At 39.0% G+C, this 26784-nt stretch overlaps 1 protein-coding gene across 9 annotated transcripts in view; it reads left to right on the top strand.

The window, feature by feature from the left end:
- Nucleotides 1–26784, top strand: part of MAST4 (microtubule associated serine/threonine kinase family member 4) — a 286598-nt gene that overhangs the window by 247637 nt on the left and 12177 nt on the right. For all 9 annotated transcript variants that reach the window (XM_039566713.1, XM_039566712.1, XM_039566711.1 and 6 more), the window contains 12 exons: nucleotides 1879–1946; nucleotides 4302–4387; nucleotides 12463–12671; nucleotides 13432–13570; nucleotides 14671–14803; nucleotides 15515–15680; nucleotides 18408–18509; nucleotides 22328–22450; nucleotides 22691–22803; nucleotides 23761–23888; nucleotides 23990–24222; nucleotides 25569–25769. In XM_039566713.1, the coding sequence (XP_039422647.1) occupies nucleotides 1879–1946; nucleotides 4302–4387; nucleotides 12463–12671; nucleotides 13432–13570; nucleotides 14671–14803; nucleotides 15515–15680; nucleotides 18408–18509; nucleotides 22328–22450; nucleotides 22691–22803; nucleotides 23761–23888; nucleotides 23990–24222; nucleotides 25569–25769 (1701 nt within the window). The remainder of the gene's footprint in view (nucleotides 1–1878; nucleotides 1947–4301; nucleotides 4388–12462; nucleotides 12672–13431; nucleotides 13571–14670; nucleotides 14804–15514; nucleotides 15681–18407; nucleotides 18510–22327; nucleotides 22451–22690; nucleotides 22804–23760; nucleotides 23889–23989; nucleotides 24223–25568; nucleotides 25770–26784) is intronic.

The raw sequence follows: 26784 nt of genomic DNA, 5'->3' as shown, positions 1-26784 counted from the left end.
CTCTACTTACCTCCTTTGTTTGGTGCCTAACTGTAGTGTCCTTTCTTTGAGTGAAATGACTCTTGCATTATTTGGAGACAATGCTAGATAAGTTTATACTGTACTGAAAGCAATACCACAACAAATTCATCACTTAGCAGAGACTGGTGGCTGCATTTCTGAAGAGTTCCCTGGGGAGAAATTTTTCCCCATGTTTTTTAAATTACCATCTTTACCTTTTTGAGTCATGAGTCTTCAGAAATGGTTTAAATCAATGAGAGAAAAAGGACAGATGTTTAATGGTATTTAGATGAGTTTGAAAAACCTCTTCAGGCATTGCAAAATGGTTCCATAGCTCCCTGTTTTGAAAGCTGACTTTTGGTTCCATTCCATTAGTACCTACTGCTTGCAAATAATATGGATTTCTCAGATAATGGTTATTTTGCAAAAGTTTTGTTCCAGAAAGGATTGTTTTAATTTGCTATTTATGAAAGTAATTTCAGTTGAGAAGGCTGTCAAAGTATATTACTCCAGCTAGCTTGGTTCTTGCCCATAGAGTAAAGGTTTCATCAACACTTCTATTCTAAAACCCCCATGTTCCAAAACTGTTGACTTTTGCCTGGAAAATCCACTTCAGGTTCAGCCTATATGGTTTTCTTTTCTTTAAGATTTTGTTTGTTCTCAGTGGGGGTATTTTTCAGTGTTTATTGACTCCATTTTTGGAATGCTTTTAGCTTCTTTAACACTTGAAAGATCTCTTTGGCTTTTGAAGTGACATATTTTATATTCTGATTTCTTCTGTTTCTTACACTTAACACATCTTTTGGGTTGCATAGTGGTTACAGATGAGAATTACTCCTTAAATCTTTATCTGTTCCAACAGAAAATTAATCTCTGTGGTTAATTTGCCTTTAAAAATTGCAGTAAGTATTGTGCAGCATTTCAGTTGTAATAATCACTTATTTTTATATATAGAAGAATCCAGTTTAGATATTCTCTGTGAATATTCAGTTATATTTTGTAGTCATAAATTCAGTTAACAGTCCTGAGATAAAAATGCATCTTGCAAATTTTAGGTGGTCTTATTTCTGATTCCCAGCACATAATTGTGATAAGATTTGCATCTTTGGCTATGTAGAATATATCACTAAATTTGTATATGATTGCTGGAGTCTTTTAGCTACTGGCTGTCCTGTTTAGCTTTTTTTACCCAGAAGAATTCTTGGTTACTACGCCTGCTGAAGAACAGGCTGGGCTTAGGAGCTCTGCAGCATAGGTTGACCCTGGCAGGAACAATCTGATCAAGCTGTAGTCTCCCAAAATCTTACTTTCCCAGAGAAGTCACCTGTCTTAGTGACTCTGTAAATTATTAGCTTCTACAAAAATGACTTTTAGCTTATTCTGCTAGGCTTATCAGCATTTCTGTGTAGAAGGAGCAAACTATTTGGGGTCCATCTTAGGTCTAAACTAGAAACTTCTGCTGTAACTGTGAAGGAGCCCAAGAAGGATGGGGCCTACTGTTAACTCCTCGGGGGCTGAGATCCTCAGGAGTTTTAGCAGATTAGTGCTGTCTTTCCCCTAGTGCTCAGTTTGCACACAGCTCTTGGAATTCCCAGGTCTCAGCAGTGAAAACAGTATTGCTCTTCATTGCTTCATGGCTAATCTTCATTGCTTCAGTGGAAGATTATTACATAGGCACTGAATAGCAAGTCTTCATTTTCTGGGTGGATTTTTTCCTATATGCTTGGAGATGCCCTGAAGGTTGCTTGTCAAGTGCTACAGGTAGGACACATTTTCTATTAAGTATTCCATTAAGGTGTCACTTCTCATGTTTTCTGTGCTTCATTTAGTTTTGTATGTTCCATAGTTTAAAATGAAGTTCTTAATTCTTCTTTTCAGAAATAGCTCAGCTAGCTAATTGTGACAGTGGGACAGCAGAAACTCTGGAAACGGATGAATCAATAAGTGTAAGTTTTCCTGTTACGTTGCTGCTTTTGCTGAATGTGAGCAAGGAAATTCTGGTGTGTTCCCCCAACCCTACCTGTTCTGTTTTCTCCTGGTATGTGTAAACAGATGGAATAAACATTGGTTAATACTAACAACACTAACTCTGTGAAGCTCTGCAGGCAGAAGTCTTTCAAAATGTATAACCAAGCTTTCCACCTATTTTCCTAGACATTTCAGTGTCTTCATCTTCCACAAAGTTGGTGTATACCATGTGGCTATAACTTTACCACAAAATCCACCACTACCATCCTTTTTTCTATTCAATCAATGTATTTCTTTTTCTTTTAGAAGTATTGATAAACTGTTTAATAAAACAGAGTATTTTAAAGAGATTTTAAAACAGTCCATTCACAGAGGCAGCTCATGATCAAATTTTGAATTCTGTTCAGATTCTGAACAGATCCAGTGAAGAGACAAGGAAGAAATGAGTAAGTTAGCAAATAGCCTGGAGTCAGAAAGTTAGTTTACAGTTTGAAAGGTTGTGCATCATTCTTCTGAATCTGTTTGAAAATATGTGCCTACAGCAATGGGTATTTTACAGTAATATTTTGTGAGATGTTTGCACAGGATGGAAAAAGAAAAGCAAGTTGGACACGTTGATTGGGCTGAATATTGTGGGCTTAAATGCTCCTATTTTAAGGTCTTGTTTTTAAAAGTTGGTTCTTACACCTTGGATTTCAGTCAGCAGGGCAGATGAAGTTCTAACAATTTGGCCTTGATTTTCAGTGCAAGTGGATGGCAAAACGAGCAGTTTTAGGGGATGTCTAGATAATTCAGTGGTACTTCACAAGTATTTACAAATGTTAGCAGGCATGGATTATCTGTTACACTAGTTCTGATACATAACAGAAAAGACATCATTCTCTGGTACGTGTTATGTTATATTGGGATATTTTCTAACATTTAGAGAAGTGCCACTTACAAAGGATTCTGTAATTGACAGAAAAGGTGTTTCTTATTCTTCTGCTTTCATTCTCTGCATTTAAAGTACTGTATTAGACCTGAGTAGCATTTAGTGGAAGGATACTGACAAATTGGAGAAAAGACAGAATAATTAGAAGAAAGTTCTGAAGTACTTCACTGAACCTAAGGTGCAAAGTGGCTTAGCATTAGCTAAGCAATTGAAACTGTAAAGTTATTTGTGTTGTGTAAATGCTGAAGAAGTACAGAAAGGATAATGTAGTGTAATAAAGGAATTTAAATAGGGGAGATGATGAAATCAGTAAATAAAAATATGGAGGGAATATTTGGAAACATCTCAAAATGTAGCTGTGGAAAAAACACACATGGGAAGTGACAGGAAGCATAACTTTCAAGTACAGGACTGCTCACAGTCATCATAAATGGCAGTTAGGAAGAATCCTGTACTGGCAGACAAGTGGCCTGAACAATTTAGTAAGTCCTCTCTGTCAGCTCCTGTGTAGTTCATTATATTAACATTTTCACTGGTCTTGCACTGAATTTTCTTCAGCAAGCATTTATTGAAAATATTTCAACCAGGTCTACTTACAAATTTTAACTATTTCCAAACTGCCTGGATAGGGGTCATGGAATTTCTTAAGAGATTCAGAAGGCATTTGAAAAAGATCTTGTGGGTTTAGAAGTCTGAATTTGGAGTCCTGTGCCTTCATTTTTTCTCCCTGTACCCCAATTCTAACTCACACATCTTTAAAATTAACTAAAAATTCAAACTAGAAAAAAGATTTTGCCATACTCAAGGCAACTTGGTTTTCAAAAAGTTCTGACAAAGAAGTCGATAGAAGTGACCACTCCAGAGGTAGAATGAATGCATTTTTATTTTCCATCTTTTTCTCTTTCATTTTGTCTCTTTTCATTGTCCTCCCTGTTATATCACACTCTACCCTAACATTAATTTGAAGTGTGCCAAAGTTTATTTGAGTGAAGAAGGGCTTGTCAATAGTTTGTTACTACCAGGCTGTAATACGAAAGTCAGATTTAGTAAAATGGGAAGGCAGCGTCCAGCGAGTGCCATGTGGAATTCACAGAAGTCCATGACTCCAGATAAGAATTACCAGTAACTACTTTACCAGAAGCTTTTGTGGCTGTAACCTGTGTGTGGAGAGAAGCGACAGTTTGCTGTGGTGCAGCAGATACCAGTTAGATGAAAAAGCAGCTTTGTTTCAGGAGCCCCTTGGTCCCTCTCTGTGCTGACTGTCTGGCTGGCTGTCCAGAGCTTTTACCTGGTACATCAGTGTGACAGCCTGGTGATAGCTGGGTTTTTGTTTCGTTTTTTTTTTCCCCCTGATTCTGAAAAAAAGTATTCACTTTGTTCATTTTCATCTCTTACTTTGAAGAGCTCTAATACCTCACTGAAGCTGCAGAGGAAACCTCGGGAAAGTGATTTTGAAACAATTAAACTGATTAGTAATGGAGCTTATGGGTGAGTAATCCTTGACTGTGACAGCTCTTTCGCATTTTACTTTTGCTTAATTTCCCATTATTTCTTATTTCAGGGGTCTTAATGTGAGGGAGTAGCTTGCACCCTGCTTTTTTCATTTTGCATTTTTGTTTCGTTACTAATATTGTAAGTTCACAAGGTTTTGGAAAGTTTGCTAGGTGATAATGAATTAGTCTGTGCTGCAGTATATTAAAATACTGAATATTACATCAGAAGGAGTTTTTTAGAAGCAGATAGCATGCCAGAGATGAAATCTGAATAAATCAGAGGGCAGATTTAAGCTCACCTTTATAATACTGCAAAAAGCCTGTGTTTATGCAGATGTGAGAGAGAATTATATGTCGTCTATAGGGAGACAGATTGATAAAAATGAGTGCTTACTTGACCTAAAAATATTGTTGCAATAGGAACAAATTCCCTGAAGTAGGGCAGCAGTGCTTTGTTACTTTGTGGATGCTGTTCTGATTCTCAGATTTTAACCAATTAGCTTTTAAGGAATTGCTATTTCTCGCTTTGTTTCTGGGTAATTGGAGAGTGCACAACTTACTGCCTAGTGATATATAAGTCATCTGAAGATATCCTAGAAGACCAAGAAGAAAATTTTGGTAACCTGAGCCTCTAAACGAACACAAAATATTTTCTGAAAGTACTGTGCAGTGATGGTGTCTGTCTTCAGTCCCCTCTTCTGATCCTGTACTGTTAGACCCTTGTTTGGCTCCTCCTCTGCACTGAAATGTATCAAGACATGAAGTGTTGGTCTGTGTAACTTGCAGGAGCAGGAGTGATGTAAAATGGCTCAAAAAAGAGAGGTTTCCATCTTGAGGTGAGGAGCCCACTGCTGAATGAGCCAATGTCACAGCCTGGCAGAGGAGGAGGGCTGTGCTTCTTTCCAGCATAGACCCCATTAGACTGACTCTGCTTGAGGTGGGAAGTGGCAGTGAGCTGACAGGACTGAGCACTCAGTGAGGGGATCTTGGACGTAGGACAAAAAGCACCTGCAGTCTACCCACTGGAGTTTTGTATGCCTGCTGGATGGCTTGAGGCTGGTGGGCTCTCTCTGATGAAATTTAGTTAAAGGTAGCTGTGAGTTCTGGAACAGGGGGCATTTAGTACTGCCTAAGACTGTTGGCCGTGGTAGCTTGTGTGGAGGCTACTTGTGTCCAGACATTTTTTCATCACTCAGTAAAATCCTAATCGAAATAGTATAATTTGCATTAAAGTTACATAAGTATTCAAATACAATTTCTGACTAGTCAATCTCTGTTAAATTAATTTTCTCAGAATTTCTTCATAGACAAACTTGCTGCTTGCCATATCTCACCTTCTCCCAATTACCCCAGTACCTCAAAAGCCTGCCTGCCTCTCAGCAGTTAGCAGTAGATGCTGCTCCCCTCCCTAGCTGCACCCCCTTCTCCTCTCCCTGGCATATGTTAAGTCCCCTCCATTCCTCCTTTCACCTCTTTTTCTTACTGGAGGAGGATAAAAGGAACTGTGTGGGGTAGGCCTCTGTTGGAGAAAGGGGTGTCAGGAGTCACTGAACCTTTCCCACTTCCAAGCAATTTTCAGATGCTGAGGGATGGGGAGAGGAAGGAGCAGCAGCACGGCATGCTGCGGTCAGCAGAGTGAGGCCTGGCACCTGAAGTCAGAGGTTCAGTAGGACCTACCTGTGCCTCTTGCTCCATAGGTGTTACAGCCAGAAGGAGCCTCAGAGAGCCATTAAGAAATGCAGACTGGAGACAACTGTCCACCTGAAACCAGAGTCAAATAGGGATCTACAAAGCTGGAAAAGAACGGATGACAAGCCATGCCCTTCTATAGCACACACTATTTTTTTTTCCTCATGTTTGTGTCATGGAAAATCAAGACTTACTTAATATGTCTTCAATGCCAATAATACAAAAAAATTGGCAATGTAATGCTGTAAAAATTGGATGAGACCCTTATAAATATGTGAAGAAAAGAAGAGGTGCTAGAGAGTAACCAGCTTGGAGTATATCCAGATTCTTCATGAATCATTATTTTCTTTAGCAAGTGTATGAAAAGCTCATCACTTTAGTAGAGTGATATTACTTCCATCTTTAAGGAAGAAATAACAAAGTAGATTTTGATGGTTTGGGTTTTTCTTTTAAATGGTTACTTTTTAGAAGAAAAATTGGAAGTGAGAAAACAAAACGGCCTGTAGTGGGTTGACTCTAGCTCCATTCCCAGCACTCACCAACGCTACTCTATGGCTCCCCACCACAACTGGATGGGGGAGAGAAAATACAATGAAGGCTTCATGAGTTGAGATAAGGACTGGGAGAGATCAGTCATTGAATACCATCACGGGCAAAACAGACTTGAATTGAGGATATTAATTGAATTTATTGCTAACAAAATCGGAGCAGGATAATGAGAAGTAAAATGAGACCTTAAAAAAACCCCTTCCTCCACCACTCCATTCTTCCCAGCTCTGCCTCCTCCCCCCAGGGTGCAGGGAGACAGGGAATGGGGATTGTGATCAGTTCGTCACACCTGGTTCCTGCTGCTGCTCAGGGGGAGGAGTCTTTCTTCTGCCTCAGTGTGGGGTCCTTCCCACGGGAGACGGTTCTCCATGAACTCCTCCAAAGTGAGTCCATCCCATGAGCAACAGACCTCCCCAGAGTGCTGCAACCATAGGTCACTCTTCCACGGTGTGCAGTTCTTCACGCACAGCCCATTCTGGTGTGGGCCCCCGCCAGGGTCACAAGTCCTGCCAGGAAACCTCCTCCAGTGTGGGCTCCTGTAGTCCTCCCACTACCAACACCTTGCTATACAAACTCAATACATAGAGAGCGAAAGGAACATAGTGAAATGTGAGACAATAAACTTCTAAAAGTATTTACTCACCTTTAAAAGTGGTTTTAGCACCTATTCAATACTGTAAATTGAGGAGGCTTGCGCTCCTAAATTCTCTAGGATATCACTTTTTCAAAACTATCTGCTTGAAAATTTTTACTATGTCAGGTAAGTGGGAGAGACTGTAAAATCAACAAACCATTTTTCTAGTCTTTATTAAAGTGGGTTTTTCTTTTTTCTGTTGGCATCAATACAGTTGATGGTTAATTTACTCAAAAGTTATGGTCAAGTTTAAAGGGGAATGCATCAAGATAACCTAAATGCTGTGTAACCCATCTATGAAATGGAGTGTAATAAACCAATAATACCGATTTCTTGTGAATATAAAGCAAGAAACTATCCTGAAGGCATTTATTGCAGTTTATTTACGAGTATAAGTAGCTGAAACAAAAGTTATTGTTGTTATGCTACAACGATTGTATTTTCCTTCCTATGTTTTTCCAGGCCATTAATTTTTTAAAATAATCTTAAGTATATGTGAATTCTGCCTGTGCTTTGTTGATTGATTCTCTAAAATATGTCAGTGGGCATATTTTATGCTCTGGCTTACTAAAGCTGCAGTATGCTGTTGTATTATTTTACTTATTCTGAGGCTGTAATGGAGGGTTTAAATCTGAACTAATTAAAGAAAACCCTGTAACATTCTTTTCCTTTGCTGTGGTGTTTTTGCCTTTATCAGTGAAATGAAAAGCTTTGATTACTTGACAGGTTAGTTGTTGGTCTTGGCATGCTGTAGCAGAGATTTGTCATATATGTTAAATTTGATGAGTTTAAATATAAACTATTGGTTTTGTGAAGGTTTGAGTAAATATCTTAGCAGTTCTCTGATTTTAATTGATCGGGTAAACTCATTTGTAGTGCAATTAAATGACTGTATAGTACATGAGGTGTAGTAGATGAGTAAATGAGGCTTTTGGGAATGGCTGGGAATATACAGGAAGTTAAACAAGCTGCGAATCAGTAAATATGTAGGATTCTGGCCAAGTCATTAATGTTTTCACAAGCTATCTGACTTTTTTCAGCCAGACCAAACTTTTCGTATTTTCCAAATTTTAGATTTTTACTGCAGTCACAACATTTTTTCCATATTCCAGCTTGTGAGATGTAGGTAGCAGGTAATAGTCTTTTCAAGTAAGCATCAGTTTGGTTTCCTGAAACAGTTCAAGAAAATAAAAATTACATTTAATTTCAGGGAAGCAAGTGATGTTGGTTCACTGTCTCTTCAATGTATAACTGTATCAGTTTAAAGCAAATACATGATATGACTTTTTCTCATGCCTGGAATGCTTTTACTTTTGCAGGGATGGTAATGTCAGTACGTACATGACACACTGGCTAATGGTGTTGCTTGATAAATTTAAAAACTCGGAAGCAGTATGTCTTGAGCAGCTGCTGCATGTAACTTGCGAGTACTCATTCTGTCCCATCTCCACTCTGTTGACAGTACTTGCTCATGTATAGTTGTATTTGGAACAGGATTAAGAAAGTTACCAGCTGTAGAATAAAACACCATCAGTCAGGTTAATTCATCATCAGCCTGGTGGCCACTGATTCAGAAGTGGAGGGGGACAGGCGGAAGTGTGACTTTCTAGGTTCACTAAAGTAGCAAAAGACAGTTTACCCATCAGAATTTTGGACTGCAGTTTTGTCACTTTGAATCTGTGTTTACTAGCTGCTGTAAAGATAGAAGGTATTGGTGCTGTTAGGTATGGAGAGGTGGTTTTATTATTCAAAATTGATGACATATTAGAACAAGCAGGACTAGTATCAGTTGTGAGAGAAGCATCAAAGTCATCGTGTTCTCTTTGTCATGTGGCCAGCTTCTCATTTCCTTCTAGGCACACTAGGATAAGTCTGAAATACTGCAGGGAGAAGGCTGAGTGCATTGTCCAAGAGCTTCAGTGCTTTAACCAAGTAACTCTGATCTGGTCACAGGCATTGCCTCGTTCGGAGGTGGTGCAGTGCTGCTTTTAAATTCTAATCTTAAGTAACTATCTATAAATTTTACCAAATAATATAAGCCACAGCCTCACCAGTAGCTTCTCTTCACTGGAGACAGCATCAGACATAATTCCAGGGCAGAACAGAATTTAGCAGTCTCTTCTCAGGAAATGGCTTGTAAAAATGAAACAAAGTTCCTGGTCAGCAGGTACAATTTTTAAGCAGTGAGTACAATACCTGTGTCTCCACAAGGAGTTCAAGGTCCTTTGACAGATGAGAAAATCAGGTCAGCCTTAAGCCCTGAATGTAGATTAGGTTGTAAAATGGCTCCAAAAGTTGGAGTTACTGGAGAGCTGTAAGCCAGGCCTGAAACCATTCTATGTGGATTATTTTGGTAATCCGAGATCTTTCAATTTAGAGAAAAAACAGGAATCATGACTGTACGATTGAAGTGATAGATGCCATGATATTTAAATTGGACTAATTCAGGAACCCAGTTAAATACTTTAGCATGCTTTTGTCATCTTACCGCTTTTGCAGTGTTTTATAATTGTGCCTAACTACAGGTATTACAGAGATACCTTTTCAGACTGAGATTCATGTTGTAAGTGAAATAAGATAATGTTTGGACATTTCCAAATGAATGTTCTTTGTTTTTTATGAATGTTCTTACTTTCCTTGAAAAGTAAGCTTTTTTGCTGTGTTGCGCTACAGTGTCAGTAAAATGCAGAGCACTTGCATACCTGTTGAAATTCGCATTGTGAAATCAGAGGATGCTTTGGAAACTCTTGTTGCTCTGTTATGAGAACAGAAAGCTGAGGGGAGATAGGAAATCAAATTCTTCATTTCAGACAATAGGAGGATGCAACAGTACCACTCTGGTTGTGGCTTTGCAGGGTGACAGGGCATGCTACTGTCATTCAGTGGATCGGCAGGACAGTCTGGGTTCTCTTCCTACCCTGCTTTTGTGTCACAGAATCCTTAAATTTGAAATTGTCTTTATAATATACTGAAGATCATGGGCACCATTTGATGATCGACATGCTGCTGGCTGGGGTATAGTTTTCTTCATAAAGCATAAATGTTGCTTGCTGGGGTTAGCGTGACATGAGGATGTGAGGGATGTTAAGACGTTTTTGTACGTTGAAGATCATTTGAAAGCACATCGTGTAGCATAAACAGTGTATGTATTTGTAAAAGCAGGAGAGACTGTTGTGTTGCAGTTATCTCGTGAGTCTGGTACATTTGATCTAAACAGCTTTTTTTCTGAGAAATAACAGAATCCTAGTGGAAAGTTACCTGCTTGTGATTTTAAGACTGAAGGTGCAATTTAGACAGCTGGGAAAACATAGCAACATGTCCCAGATATTTACTGGACTAGATAGTCCTTGGAACTTACAGTCTAATCATTTTCAAATATGTTAGTAATGATATTACAGATGTGTATGATCTGAAAGGAGGATTTATTAATACGCTCTGGTTTCTGTTTGCCTTTTAAGAGTCCATCTTGGCACACTGTCCATTTTAAAACTAGAGAAATATTTGTACGCCAAATCCTCAGTCAGTCCTTAGTTCATTCAAGTAACTAGGTTTTTTTTGAAGGATGGAGGCTTCAGGCTTTAATTTTTTACATGCCAGGAATGCAGAAAGAGACTTAAACAGGTAAAAGAAAAGATATTACAGGAGATTATGAAACTGACAGGAGAAAGCAACAAATGAGAGAGGAAAACCAAAATGCAAGGGAAAGAAAAACAAGGGAAAGGGTTATAAGAGTAAGAGTTGAAGAGAGAAGTGATTATGAGGGGAGCAGTAGGAAGAGGTACAGGACAAAAGGCATAAAGTCAGCAGGGAGGAGTACTGGAGGTGAGTAACTCAGTCTGTGTTCCAGCTTGGGAGGGGCAGAAGGGAGTGAGACTTAGGAGGCACAAAGGGTGGGGTTTGTCATGGGGTTTTGCCCCAAGGTAGTTTTTACCTACTTTCATAATTGTGTAATGTCTTTTATCTGCCCCATGCTCAGACAAGAATGAGGGATTAATGAAAGCTTTCAGAATCAGTAAGAGAAACTGTGCTGTCTAGAAAGATTTCCTTCACAAAAGAAAGAAGTACTGACTTTTTTCAGTGCCTATAACTTTGGTAGCTGTGTGAAGATCTTTATAGAAATAGTAAGGCAAGTGTTACTTTTTGTGTTTATATAAACAAGTGTATGCTGATAGTTGGACCTGATGGGCCAATTAATTGAATGAAAAAAACTTCATAATTGAATCCCATTTCCCCCCCCGCCCCCCCAATTCTCCTGTAAGTGCTTTCTTTCCATAAACAGTGTGATAAGTATGTACTGGAGAAGGTATAAGCATTAAATGGTACAAAGGAGATTTCAAACAAGGCAAAAATTTTCAGGATTTGCCTCAAGGGATTTTGAGAAATGCAGCAGTAAAGTCCTTTAAAGTCCTTGTCAGTGTTTCACAGCAGGGTAATTCCTTCTCCTTAGCCTTGAAAGAGAGAAGACTTGCCCAAGTGAGGTTTTCTTTTCCTTTGCTTCCCTCGCTGCCTTGACTTTACCTAACCAAATTTACAGGAAACCTTGTACCCAACACCCCAGTGGAAATTCTGCATGTCAAGATACACCACAGTCGCATACTACTGCGTAGTTAACGCAGTGATCTTTGTTTTGGGTTACCAACTGGTGACCTTCCTCTGATGCGGATCAGTGCTGATGTCAGGGACTGAACAGGAGCAGGAGATTTTGCACCTGGTCATGAGGGAGCCACCCCTTGGAGCAACTTCTAAGCAACCTTCATACAAAACCTAGGATATGTTTTAAGATACCCTGGACTGAGTCTGAGTCATAATTTCCTTACAGCACACCTAAAGAATAAGCATTTGTCACAATGATTTATAACACTGTGCCATAGCTGGATTTTGTATGTAATCCTTTGTTGGTGGGGTGCCTGAAATCTGCCTGGGCTGAAAGCATTTGCTGTTATATCTGTTGTTTGATTGGGAGGGAGGGAGAGGGAAGGGCAGGAGAGTTGTTTGTTTTACTTTGAGTACTAATTTATGTTGACTGAGATTCATCCTGGTTTTTAAACAAAATGAGATTTGTAACCATTCTTTAATGTGAAGGACTACATTGAATTGAAAACAAGTCTTTTGTACAACATATATACAGTTTTAAAAAAAATGCATTTTTAGCAGTTAATCAGACTTCTTTCTTTTTCTCTCCCATTTGAACTTTTCAGTGCGGTTTATTTTGTGAGACACAAAGAAACCAGACAAAGATTTGCCATGAAGAAAATTAATAAGCAGAACCTCATCCTCCGAAACCAGATCCAACAGGCCTTTGTTGAGCGTGATATCCTGACATTTGCAGAAAATCCTTTTGTTGTCAGCATGTACTGCTCCTTTGAAACAAGACGTCATTTATGCATGGTCATGGAATATGTAGAAGGTAAAATTGCTCTTCTGTTTTATAGAGGAAGAAGAGAATTTCCTTACACCACAAAAGAAAAATAACCCATATGGTACTTGAATTAGAAGGGGCCCCCTGTGTCTCCTCCATACTCTGGCAATTCAGATTTAGGAACCAGATCCAACAGCAAGGTGGTTCTTTTTTTTCCACCAGTCATTATCTCCCAGTAAACAGCTTGTAAAACACTTGTGTTCCAGCTATAATGGGAAATAACTGCTCTTAGAGTAAATTCCTTATAGATCGTAATCGAAAGTGTGCTAGCATTCAAAGTTCACGTGGAAATGTTTGCTTTTTTCTGGATCTGAAATTTTCATTAGCAAGTGCTGGGGGATTTGTAGTAGTTGTTTACAAAGAAAGAGAAGAGAGGAGACAGTTTTCAAAAGGTGCTGATGCTGAAGGAGAACAGTGGACAGAAGCAGTACTAAAGAGATACCCAGGTATGGTTCTTTGGGCTTCCACCACCCCCTAGCCCCTCAGTTTATTTTATTGTTTGTTTGTTTTCTGCTTAGGTAGCAGTACATACTTTATTGGTTTTCAATTGAATCCTTGTAGTGCTCTCTCCCTGCTTTACACTACTTCCAGTATAGTATTTGAGGGGGTTACATGTTCAGTTGAATCATCTGACTAGAAAATAAAAATTTATTACTGCAGTTTCTGCCCCTTTCTGCATCATGTATGGATTATACTGATACACCTCACAATTTATAGAGTCATCTGTAACATTTGTCCTGTTTCACAGGTGGAGACTGTGCTACTTTGATGAAGAATATGGGTCCCTTACCTGTAGACATGGCAAGGATGTACTTTGCAGAGACTGTTCTGGCCTTGGAATACCTTCATAATTATGGAATTGTACATAGGGATTTGAAACCTGACAAGTATGTACAAAGAATATAACTGAAAGAGGAGTTTGAAATTTTTAGATAAAGTGTGGAAGGTTTAAACTTGCTTTGAATTTTTTTTTTGGTAAATGTTACGTAGATTCGCAATTCCTTCGCAATATTTGGATTTTCATTACTTGCGGTTACAGAAAATGCATTTTTTTTTTCCCAAAAGAGCTGTTAAGAATTTTCAGCTTCTGTTTAAGATGGAACAGGCTATCAGAGTAGCTAAAAAGGAAAAAGTATTTACTCTTCTGGTTAGAATGAAGGGGAACACATTTTAGTCATTAAGGAAAAGTTTTTTCAAAAGTTTTTTTTTGAAGTGTATATGTAAGTGGTTTACATACTTAAACCACTGTTTAATACAAAATATCATCAACTTGCAGATACTTGCATGTTTGAAGACAAGATTGACCAGATGTGGAAATATCTCCTGTTGCATGATTTTTGGGGGTTATTTTGTTTTTTGAGGGGGTTAGGGTTTTTAATTTCAATATTTGAAAATACAGTGTTGCTCCTATATAAGTAAATTAACATTACAGCAAGTAGCTGAAATACAAAGTATGGCTGTTGCAACTCCATTCATCTTCTTCCTGTTTCACAATAAGAAAAAAGAAGAATAATTTAAGTCATGGGTGTTAATTGACAATACTCACATAGCATGATACCTTAGGACAGTGTAGTATTAGTTACTAACTTAATACCCTGAGATTTTTTCCAAATGCATGACTGATCCAGCTTGTTACAGACGGAAAATGCTCACCTCACTTCAAAAATGATATGTATTCTGGTTTAGGTCTTCCAGATGATAATTGTTTCTTCAAAGCTTCTAGTGCTCAGCTCTCAAGACTTGTATAGTTCTGTGAGATGTTGTGCAGTTGCACGTAAAAAGTTTGTTTACTTCTGATAATAATAGTAACAAATATAAGATTTCTAACCTGTTTATTCTGTACCACTTACTTTTTAAGCTGTATTTATAATTTTACAGTGCTAATGAACCATTTTCCTCTAAATATTATAGTTGTAATAGTACTAACAATGATAAGCACATAATGTTGAATTATATCACAGTGACTTAAAATCTTTCTATTTTTCAGTCTGTTGGTAACATCCATGGGCCATATAAAGCTTACAGACTTCGGCCTGTCAAAAGTGGGGCTTATGAGTTTGACTACCAATCTGTACGAGGGTCACATTGAGAAAGATGCCAGAGAATTCCTCGACAAACAAGTAAGAAACAGCCTTTTTCATTTCTACATTGAGTGTTCACATGAAGTAATGTTTTGCCAGGAGAGCATACTATAATACTGAATAAACCGTAGTTATTTCTGCATTGGTGTTCCAGTGGAGTATGTCAAGTACTTTGAAGATTATTCTAGGCTTTTTCCTTTCTACATTAGGATCTATTAGTAAGATGAACAACCTAATTGTGTGCAAGTGAATGTGTGTGAGAGACAAATGGAAAACTGTTTTATGAAGAATTCAGAAATCTCAGCAGAGTACTTGTGGAGCTCATTATGTGTTGCACAACCAAGGGTGCTAAAATCTGTGCTATGGCCCATTTCCGTTTAAGCATGCCTCATTACCGTTGCTCACAATCTGTTCACTGTAAAAGTTACTTAAGATAAAACCATCACAACTTTCATATAAAGATAATGATACATTTTAAGTTAAATAAAATACTTGCCATGCTGGACTCCTGTGTACAAAGCACAAACTGTCCTTTGCATGAGAGATACCCAAATGTTTATTATGATGCCTCTTAATGTAGGTAGGTTGTTCTAAAAACATTAGTTGTTATGCATACTCAGCAGATTAAACCCAACTGAATTCCATTTTTTTTCCACGTTTTCACTTTCATTTACATTTCAGGAATTACAAATAATGTGACATAGCTCAGTAAGACTTGTTTTACCATCGTGCGTGTTTTCTTTCTTTCAGGTCTGTGGTACACCTGAATACATAGCTCCTGAAGTGATACTGAGACAGGGTTATGGAAAACCAGTGGACTGGTGGGCTATGGGAATTATTCTGTATGAATTTCTTGTTGGATGTGTGCCATTCTTTGGAGATACACCAGAAGAGCTCTTTGGACAAGTAATCAGTGGTGAGGATCATCACTAAAAAAAACCAAAAAGGATTCTATTTCTGTTAATAGTAAATATTTTACAACTTCACTGATAGACTGCACAATTTGCTATCAAAGCAGTAACAATAAATTTAGATTAAAAACTGAACTTACTGTATATTGTTGCTAAGTACAGAAATTCATTGATACAGAGTAGAGGAGTTAAGCTGCACTGTTTGGAAGAGAAGAAGCCATGTTACTAAAAAAGTAGTGCCACTATGCAATAGTGTTTTCTGTCTTTGGTAAAGAAACTATACCAGAGAAGAAACAGTTAAAATAAAATTGTGTAAATGGGAAAATGCCTCATGGCACAATAAAGAAATTACAAAGATGTAATAAAACTCTAAAACAAATGTCTCCCAAATAATAAATAATGAGAAAAAGAAGGAAACTAATTCAATTCACAGATTGTTAATGATTTTATTGGTGATTGTTGGAGTGTAATGTTATTTCTGTAGCAGCTGTTCTTCTTCCATTCAAAATTCAATAACCTTTTAGATCTTAACCTGCAAACTGACCCTAAGTATTGTTATGTATCTTGCGACAAAACTGAATAATAATTAAACAGAATTGTTTACTATCCTACGTTTCCATAAATTTCCCAGGTGCATAGATGTAGAGAATCTCTATTTATGACACAAGGTTAACAAAATGGCACCTCTGTTACTAAGTATTTCCCAGTCTGTTTTATGGTCTGCTTAAAAGGTCCAGTAGCTAAGAACGCACCTCTGGTTCCTCATTCTCTGAGAATGCAAGAAATCCCCTTTTGTACTTAAGGAGACACTCTGTCATCATCTGTCTCTGAAGCCGAAAGCCAGACTTGTTTGTAAACTGTATTAAAATGCTTGTAACATTCTGTGTGTTCATGGATTTTTAACCATGTTGTTTTCTAATGTGATACTGATGCCCGAGTGGCAAGAAGAATCAACTGTTTAATTAACACAAGCAGCAAAATGCTGTCTGTTTTCTGGGCGCCTCATGGCTGTAATGCATATTCATGCTTTATTTTCCAAATCAGATTTAAACTGCAGTGGAAGCTGTAGGCAGGCAAACATGGAAATAACTAATATTTTTATTGCATTTCCAGACACATGCACCTGTGTTTTTATCCTTATACTCTCTGACTGGGAGAAGAGGAGGGAATAGTCCTAATGACAAAATTTGTACTTCAGGCTTTATTTTGCATGTGGCATTAATTTTACCTTTTGTAAAACATGTTGTCATGTGTTACAATCTAGCTGATACTTTTGTTATTATCTGTTTGAATGTGTCAATTTATCTTACAGAAATTATTTGTAGAAGTCTATTTGTAAACCTGATCTATTCCCACTCACCTTTCAAGACCATTGGTCAGCTCAATTTCATGTTTTGATCTTGATTTGTCAGTTGCTTCTCTTCTATTTTAAATATCTTTACTTACTGAAATAATTCTTAGTATCTCTAGAAGAACTCTAGTTGGATGTTTCCTATGCTAAAATAAATTATCCCCTTGTATTTGACTGTAAAAGCCATATTAAAGAACCAAACTGTAGCCTAGATCTTCCACTAGTTTCCGTGAGCAGAATCAGCATTCTCCTTAAAATTTTACTTTAAAATCTTGCTGCCTCCTTCTTCGTTGTAGGTTGCCTTTCCTGCCCTCAAGCTGCAAGGACAGCTGTGAGAGGCCTCAGTGTAAACTTAGATACCTAAAGTCATAAGAATTTAAAATACTGCTCCAGAACCAGGTTACACTTCATGTCTGTTTGTATCAGTAAGTTTCCTTAAACTCTGAAATACAAAGGTTAAACCTGTGTGAAGCTTCTGATGATTATTTCTCCAGTTACAATTATTTTGTTGAAGAAGTCTAGATCATAAAATGACAATAAAATCCTTAACAGCTTTCTGTATTTCCGGAGCTCCAAGTGTTCTTTTTCTTTGATGCCCAAATCCTTGTACCTCCCAAGAAACTTCGGCAGAGTTTTGTCTAAACCTGCACTGTATTACATCTGTGGAGGCAGCTTCCACTAAAAATCAGGCAAAACTTTCTGTGTGTAGGCTGTTAGAAAGTTCATGTTCATACGCAACGTATCCTGTCTTGATTGCATGGTTTAAGTCCGGCTTGCCATGAAGTGCTAAAGCCATAGTAGCTTAAGAGTCAGTAAAGTGAGGCAGTATGGAAGTATGAGACTCTTGGAGAAAAGCTCCGTTGTCATGTATGTCTCCAGAGCACAGTCTGACACCTTGACCCTTAGTCATGGGAGTAGTGACTTCAGGGCGTCTACTGGCATTAGAGAAGGAACACAGATGTGAGCAGCGCCTGCCGGGTCAGGTCAGCAGTGTCCATCTTAACAATAGTTTCCATGGAACATAACTACAATTTAAACCATGATTTGGTGGGGAAGAGAGAAGAGAGAGCATAGAAGCTGTGCTAATATTTTGAAAGTTTTCCATGAGGCAAGCATTCTGTATTCTGCTGCTAAGCACAGTTTTGTGTTAAAGAGGACTTCTGAAGTAAATGGGAACATAATATGTTTATGTAGTCTGTATAGAGAGTATAAAAATTGGAAGTAATTGGTATGCAGAAGAGTAAGTTGAAAAAGTTGCTTTAGCTCTGCTTTGCTGGTAGGTCACTGTAAGAGCATTCACACAGTTTGTGCTGGGATCAGACTTCAGCAACATCAAACAACTTTTTTTTTTTTTTTTTTTTTTTTTTTTTTTTTTTTTCAGATGAAATCAACTGGCCTGAAAAGGATGAAGCACCACCTCCAGATGCCCAGGATCTGATTACTCTGCTACTTAGGCAGAATCCTTTGGAAAGACTGGGAACAGGTTAGGAGGCACTAATTTTAAATTGTTAATATTTTAGAAATAGCTTCTTTATTCAGCATTGGGAGCTTTTGTTCACCTATTTGTTTTGCTTGGGAAACATCTGTCATGACACACAGTATGACAGCATGTCATGATAATTTATAGATTCAGACCAGTAATATGAACTTAATATGTTGATGTCTGTCCTGGCTTTTTGTGAGACTTACATGTGCTCATTTGCATTTACTTTTCTCCTAATTTGATAAATATAACAGAAATGTCTCAAATACCCTGTTAGCCAGTGAATGGGGTTCCTTCACGAATGCAGTATTAAATGACTAAATACAGAAATCTAAAAGGGGAATCAAGACACAACTTAGTTTTTCAGAAGTATCTTAGCCTGGCAGATAATTTCCTCCAGGTGTTAGGGTGGGTGATGAGTACTCAAACTGCTTATTCAGAAATGACTGTCTGAGGTTGTGTGGTGAAAAGTCATTCTCATTCATCAAGCACTACTGCCTTGTATGAAAGAGATTTAAAACGGTGAATGTTAAGAAAGTATTAAGACCAGTGAGCCTGCATAGGCTAATGAAAGCACTTATGTGCGTTTATGTAGTAGAGTTTTTTTGTTGATTGATGGACCGGGATTTATTTGGGAGTTTCTGCGAGAGGTGGTAATGAAGAATATTGCATATGATTTTTAAGTGTTAGTGTATGGGAACCCTAGTCACTGTCTGCTATCCCTTTAGGCAAACCACTGGGTAAACACAGCTAAAAAAAGCCTCCTACATAAAAGAGCCCAAATATAAAGGTACAGTCTTATTTACAGTGAACCTCATATGCCATGGACAGAAACACATTTGGGATGCTGAGGAAACCAAGTGGCAGGTTGAGTCAGCATGAGAGTGTTTGGAAAACTCCTCACAGAACTGAGTCTAATTGTGCTACATATTTTTAGGTCTAATTAAAAGAAGCTTTAGGAATCAGTTCATAACTGACCTTATCACCGCTGCTCGGGAGAAATGTGCTTATAACACAGACCCTGAGCACTACTGACATGGTCCCAAATGGCATGTCTTCCCTCAGCTTCCTTCAAGGCACAATAATGTGACTGATATTAATGAACTGTATGTCCCTCACAGCCTGAATGTCTGGGATCTGTGTGAGTAACCCTTAGACTTCGGTGTAACTGATGGTCTGGACTAAGTGGCATCCAGCAGAGTTCATTGCTGTCCCTTGCTCCATGTTGAACAAGTTACGAGTGAGGAAGATGTCATGCCCCAGTAGCTTCTCCACTTGCTGCCTGCTTCATCTGCTGCAGAGGGCACCACTGCTGAAGGCAAAATGAAAATCTGCAACTAGTTTTATTCCCTTGTTTTAAGTACACTCTTTCCAGGCATTAGTGTTTCATTGCCAGGATGCTCTTTCCTGGTGAAACACAGTGTTAATTCAAGACTGTTGCCCTGTCAGAGGCTGGATCAGAAGTGGATTGCAAATTCTGTGTCTGTTGCTCTACAGTTGGTGGAGAACGTGAATTGGGTGGCATGAGGCCGGCTTAACTACTGAATGGTCAGTGCCATAACATGAAGCACCTGTGGTGCTCATTTAAGAACTGACATCTCTAAAGCCTCTGGTCTCTTTAAGAGTTGGCAGTCTGAAGAAGGAAATAAGACAACTGATTCTTTGAAGCAGGGGATTCAGAAACCACAACAAAGTTGTAGGATCTTTATTAGAGTCAGCAAACAGAAATGGAGGCTGCAGTGTGACAGGTCCCACATAGGCACTGAAAAATACCACGGTTTATCCCAGGCTTCACCATGCATTTCAAATGAGACAGTCCTATCTGTTTAATATATATTAGCAAACTGCATAACACTTCATGAAAATCATAATTGCTTATTTGCTCAGGAGACCCGAGTGGCAAAGGCAAGTTGAAAGAAGAGAGATAGGTACTATACTTACTTTGAAGAAGGAAAAAAGCAGTAAAAACCATTTCTTGGGTTTGAAGTGTCTGATACCAATCAAGAATTATACAATTCTGATGTGATATCCCATTACTGTGCTCAGAGAAATATTCACTGCTTAGCTGGTGACTTATGATGAGATGTGATTTTGGTCTCCTTTGGGAAGATTTGGCTTCTTTGAATTTTTCCCTGGTGCAGTATGAAAAACAAAGAACCCAGTCTAGAAATCTTAACACCAACTTAGAAACCAGTCCCGGAGATACCTTTTTTTTCTCTCCGTAGCCTTGATACAGAGAAGTATATATGCTGTATCCGTGTGCTGAGTTGGCCTTGGCTGACCACTAGGTACCCATCAAATGCTCTGCACCTCCCTCCTCAGCTGGATGGGAGGCAAAAATATGCCAAAGGCTCTTGGGTTGAGATAAGGACAGGGAGCTGCCATCGTGGCAAAGCATTCTAAACTCAAGGAAGTTAATTTAATTTATTACTAATTAACACTACTGCTTTACTTCCTCCTTCCAAGCAGCATGGGAGGGCGGGAAATGCAGTTTGTCGTCAGTGCATCACATGCTGCCCCTGCTGCTCCTTCCTGCCCACGCTCTTGCCCTGGTCCTGTGTGGGTCCCTTCCATGGGGTGCAGTCTTCAGGAATAAGAGTGCTCCGGCGTGGGTCCCCTGTGGAGTCACAAGTTCTGCCAGCAAACGTTCTCCATCTTGGGCTCCTCTCTGCACAGGGCCACAGGTCCTGTCAGGGGCCTGCTCCAGCACAGGCTTTTCCATGGGATCACAGTCTCCTTCAGGCCTCCACCTGCTCCACTGTGGGGTCCTCCATGGGCTGCAGGTGGATCCCTGCTCCACCGTGGTTCTCCATGGGCTGCAGGGGCACAGCTGCCTCACCATGGTCTGCACCATGGGCTGCAGGGGAACCTCAGCTCTGGTGCCTGGAGCTCCTTCTGCACTGACTTTGATGTCTGCAGAGTTGTTCTCACCTGTTCTGACTCCTCTGTTCTGGCTGCTGTTGAGCAGCAGTCTTTCCCCTTCTTAAATACATTATTCCAGATAATGCTGATGGGTTGACAGTGAGTCCATCTTGGAGCCAGCTGGCATTAGCTCTGCTGAACATAGAGGAACTTTCTGGCAGCTTCTCACAGAAGCCACCCCTGTAGCCTCCCCACTGCCAAAACCATGCCACATAAACCCAATACAACCAAGCTGGCAGCAGGTCTTGTTGCTGCCGGTTACTTGTTCAGGTTTTAGAGTTAGATGTATGTTTATTAATGACATCATCGTCCACCTTTCCAGGACAAAATTTCCAGTATTTAATTTTGTTTTTATAGTTGTTTTATAACTTGAAACTAGTGTAATCATTTAACGCACATTAAACAAGCAGGTAGTAATAAATAAGATAAATGATAGGGTATTTCCTATAGAATTTTGTATTACTGCCATAAAACACTGAAAGGATCTCTTAAGTCAGCAATCAGATTTCTATTGAGGAACTATTAAGAATCATTCTGCATTACTTGATAACTTGTACTTACCTAGTGCACATGTTTGTATTTCATAACTACATATGATGATTCTGACTAATGTGTAGCTAACAAATTATAATTAGTAGATCCAGAAAAATGGAAATCTTACAAGGGGGAGATGATAAAGCAATAAACTGTTAAAAGAAATGGCCACAACAAAACAGGGGCAGGGAGTATCTCTGACAGGTTTAGGATATTCTAATGGGAATGGGTAGTAGGTGTTCATGTGTACAGCGATGACTATGCCTTTCCATGATTATTTACATTATTGGCTCGGGGTTTACTTCATTTAATGTCAGAGGATTTGATACAGTTTGCTCAGTGTTTTTCTCTGGCTCCTCCAGGTGGTGCCTATGAAGTAAAGCAGCATCAGTTCTTCAGGAGCCTTGATTGGAATAGTCTGCTGAGGCAGAAAGCAGAATTTATTCCACAGTTGGAGTCTGAAGATGACACAAGTTATTTTGACAGTAGGTGTTTTAACGGTATTAAATAAAAGTGACGAACACCTTGTTTAAATAATCACTGTCTGTGACTCTTGCTGTCTGCTTTTAAAATCTCCTTTATCAGAATTGCTGGCAGCTTGCAGTTTGGTGAATTGACGTTTCAGCAGAAATAATCTTAAGAATAAAACTAGATTTTTATATAATGTTAAAGCTTGGTATCCATTCTTCCTGATAAGTTCAGATCTTTATTTCCCTTGTCTGTAGCTCGTTCTGAGAAATACCACCATATGGAAACTGAGGAAGAAGATGATACCAATGATGAAGATTTTAATTTAGAGATAAGACAGTTTTCCTCATGTTCACACAGATTTTCAAAAGTAAGTAAAAAGTTCTGTTATCTTAGTATGTACTGTTCTACTTCTGCAAATTTTGGAAGTGTTAAATATAGAACAGATATATAGGGCCTCGTTTTCTCAAGAAACTATGAAGTTAACTGAAATTGAGCAAGAATACAATGAATACCATTAAATCAAAATATGGGAAGATTGTGTAGAAAAGTTACTTCTTGAATCTCTAAGATACTAATGGAAAATTATATAAATATTATGTTGTAGAAGACCCATGATAGCATAACAGAAAGTGTCAGGGAAGTGTTCTGTTAAATGCCAATACATCTTCTTTAAATTGGTTTCCTTATATATGGTTTTCATGTGGCTCCAGTTGTGTCCTGGGTATCTTGCAGGTGATAGCATAACAAAGATTCTGGTACTACCATGTGCTAGCTATTAATTTAATGACATTAGACTAAAGGAAAAAGCAAGGTAATAGTTAGCATGTGTTCCAGTCATGGAGAAATGCAGATCTGAGGGAGTGATCTGCATGCTCTGAATTGAAGGTAAAACTGCCCAAAAGGTAGTATACTGTGGTAGAGGTGAGAGCTAATTATTGCTGATCAGAGAGCTGTAGTAGGAGCAGAGTGGACGTCCTCAGGAAATACAGTGGAGGATGAATTGGCAGGAAATAATGGAGGAGAACACCCAGAGCTATTGGTTTAGTTTTTACTGTCTTGGTTCACACTGTGAAATGAGGAGAAAACTGATACATTCATAATGAGAACAGGCTGTATTTGTGTACCCTACATGAGGAACCAAGAAATCATTTTAAGAACACAAACTACTGGAAATTTGAAAAGGTTCAAGAGGTTTGAAGTTTGCAATCTGAAATACTGTATAAGCATTTAGAATTGTAGAACTGTAGATCCTGCATATCATATTTTTATATCAAATATGTCAGTGATGACTCAATTTTTTTGGGGGGGGTCTTTTCTATAATAGGTTTTTAGTAGTATAGATCGAGTCACTCAAATTCAAGGTGAAGAAAAGGAAGATGCAGGAGACAAAACAAAAACTGTAACATTGCCTTCTGTGGAATCTTTAAGCTGGAGTTCAGAATATTCTGAAATGTAAGTAGAAGGATGTACTGCAAGTTGTCTACATCCTGCTTGCCAGATAGCAGGCCTCCTCATTTCAGTAACTGCATGAGGTTTGCTTATTTTTCATGCAGACAACAAATACCTACGTCCATCTCGTCTGAGACTGAGAGTAGCCGGCAGCAACGCAGTTCTGGTTTGCTTCCAAAATTGTCCGTGTCAGCTGAAGGAGAGCACGATGATTCCACCAGCTCAGGGGGGCCCCAGGAGGAACAGGAAAAGTCTGCATTTGTGAGCGATGAAATAGTGCAAGATGAGCCTGAAGTAACCACTCCAGCAAGTACAATCAGCAGCTCCACACTATCAGGTAATTTGCAGGGGGTGTCTTGACTGATGATACTACAAACAGTTGCAGACCACCTTCTTTTGGCAGTAGCATTCATAGATTTAGAAGACATGTATTTCAGAACTGGTTTTAAAAACAGCTGTCGCAACAGGGATCTGGTTTGGGATCAGGCTTAAGCTAATAAAATTCCATGAAAATACGGGAAAATTTCAACGTCTTTGGAAACACCATGATTTGGTGTTGCCCCACTGACTCTAGAGGGTTGCTAGGCAAGTGAATAAAACGGTTTTAGGGACCGAGTGCTGAAGAGCTGGCCAGAGTAACGACCCATGCACCGATACGATTTGAGCATCGTTCTCTGCTTTACTGTTTAACTATACAAGCTTATATCTACTTTTGCAAAGATTCACGCCCAGTCCCTCTAGACGGCCTCTAATCCACAGGGGAGCCGACCAGTGTATAACTTTGCCAAGGACTTTCAGAGCTGCCTGCAGCCAGGTGCTTTTGAGGCTTGCCTGCAGCCAGGGGCCAGTTCAGGGGTTTTTCCTCAGCAACCCTGGGTTGTCCAATCTTTCCAGGGGTATCATATGCCCCTGTTCCACAAGGAATCCCTCTACAAACAGTTGACCAGGATTTTGCAGCATTCTCCTGTGGTAGGTCCCTTAAGCACCTGTGCATCTTTCCTCACTGAGGTTTGTGATGTTTGATCATCATGGATTCTGTTGCTTTCTAACACTCTGTACTATGCATTGTATGTTTTTATATAAGACATCTCTATGATGTACACCTTTCAGAGTTGAGAGGATTTTCTTTGACTTGTGGAAGTCACTTTGGTCATCACAAATCTAGGAGGAAGTGTTGCAAACCATTCTCTATTTAATTATATTTGCTTTATGCATCATCTACCTGCTGAAGTACTTGTTGCATTTCAGTAGGCTCCAGGGCCTTAGTGTCTTAATCTACACATCTACCAGTCTTCAGCTTATTTCTCTTTTGTGCCTCACTGAGTTTTTTCAATATTTACCCTTCTATTCCCAAACCCTTGATTTCCCGTGTAGTCCACATTTTCCTCCCCCTCCGTCCTTTCTGTTTCTGGAGAGAAAAAATTTTCCTCAGGGTCATCCATCTCCTTACCTTGTCTAAAACCTTGACACTGATTGTGCTGTATCCCAAGTCTTGCTTAATATCCCCCAGGGCCCATGTAGTGGTGCTGGCATTAACACAGCAGTTGCAGTGATAACTCAGACCATGTGATCCTCTTCTTACACTTAACCAGTTACACTTAAGAGTAATTTATTTTTTTCTCTGGTCCATTAGCAAAAGGATATTCAGTTTTCCCTCATTGTCTTTATCCCTTCTTTGTACAGTTGGCAGTTTCTCAGAACACTTGGATCAAGTAAATGGAAGAAGTGAGAGTGTGGACAGTACAGATAACTCCTCAAAGCCAGCTGGTGAAGTTGCATCTCACATGGCTCGACAGCGATTGGAAAGCACAGAGAAAAAGAAGATCTCTGGAAAAGTCACAAAGTCCCTTTCTGCAAGTGCTTTGTCCCTCATGATCCCAGGAGGTAAATACTTTCAGTTGAAATGTTAATGATTTATGCAATGTTATGAAGGGCTTATGACTCAAAGGCAAGATTTAGTATAGTCCAGAATAGATTCTGTGTCACTCTCTTTTGTTTCTCTTGCATGACTAGATGGTGCAATCTTGTCAGCAAGTTATAGTGCTCACACTACAGCTGAGGGCCCTTCTATGACAGGCAAAAATGTAACATGGTGGTGACTACTTTGTTTGACCTTGTGCATGCACAGCAGGATGCGACTTCAATCCTTGGTCCATCTGACAGTAGGGTTGCAGATTAAACTAGCTCACAAAAACAGATGTTTGTTAAAGCAGCACATGGCTAGTTCCCTCTCATCCCCCATAAGAAAAGCTGATAAACAGGACAGCAGTGTCACAAAATAGAAATAGCATGTAGGCTCCTACTTGTACTACACTGACTTGTATCAAGTGCTCAAAATTTGGAGCTAGAAATAATGCTGTAAGTAAATGGATGTGTAACAGTAATACTGAGTGTTTTCACATGAAGGATTGGTACTTTGCTTTCTTGGCGTTCAGAACTGAAGTCCAAACTGCTGCAATTGTATTCACATTTGCAGAAGCATGAGCACATAGTGCATTCAAAACAATAAAATAAAATGAAGTTGGAATTGGTATTGTTGCAAGAAACTCTTGTTGTCTTACGTGATGTAGCAGAATGTAGCAATGCAGCCTTGGTACAAACATTGAGTTACTGCCCTAGGTACCAAGTAGATATTGTAATTTAATTGCAGTAGTCTTTATCTGTTTCTATGTATAAATGAAACCAAGAAAACAGCTAGGAATTTATTAAGCACTGCTGGATGTCTTGGGCAGTGATTTTTGGGTGTACTCATAATAACATCTGCTACCCTACTCCCCTACTCTAATTTTCTTTTCATCAGTGTTTGTTACGTAAAGGCTGAGAATTATTCTTGAAAAGTTAGCAATGAGTGTGTTTCCTGTGCACAAGGAAAAGCAGTTTATATCTAACAAATTAAACC

This window comes from Corvus cornix, chromosome Z (genome assembly GCF_000738735.6).
Source record: "Corvus cornix cornix isolate S_Up_H32 chromosome Z, ASM73873v5, whole genome shotgun sequence".
Taxonomy (NCBI): Eukaryota; Metazoa; Chordata; class Aves; order Passeriformes; family Corvidae; genus Corvus; species Corvus cornix.
Note: the sequence above shows the minus strand (reverse complement) of the source record. Positions and strands in the feature narration are given on the sequence as shown.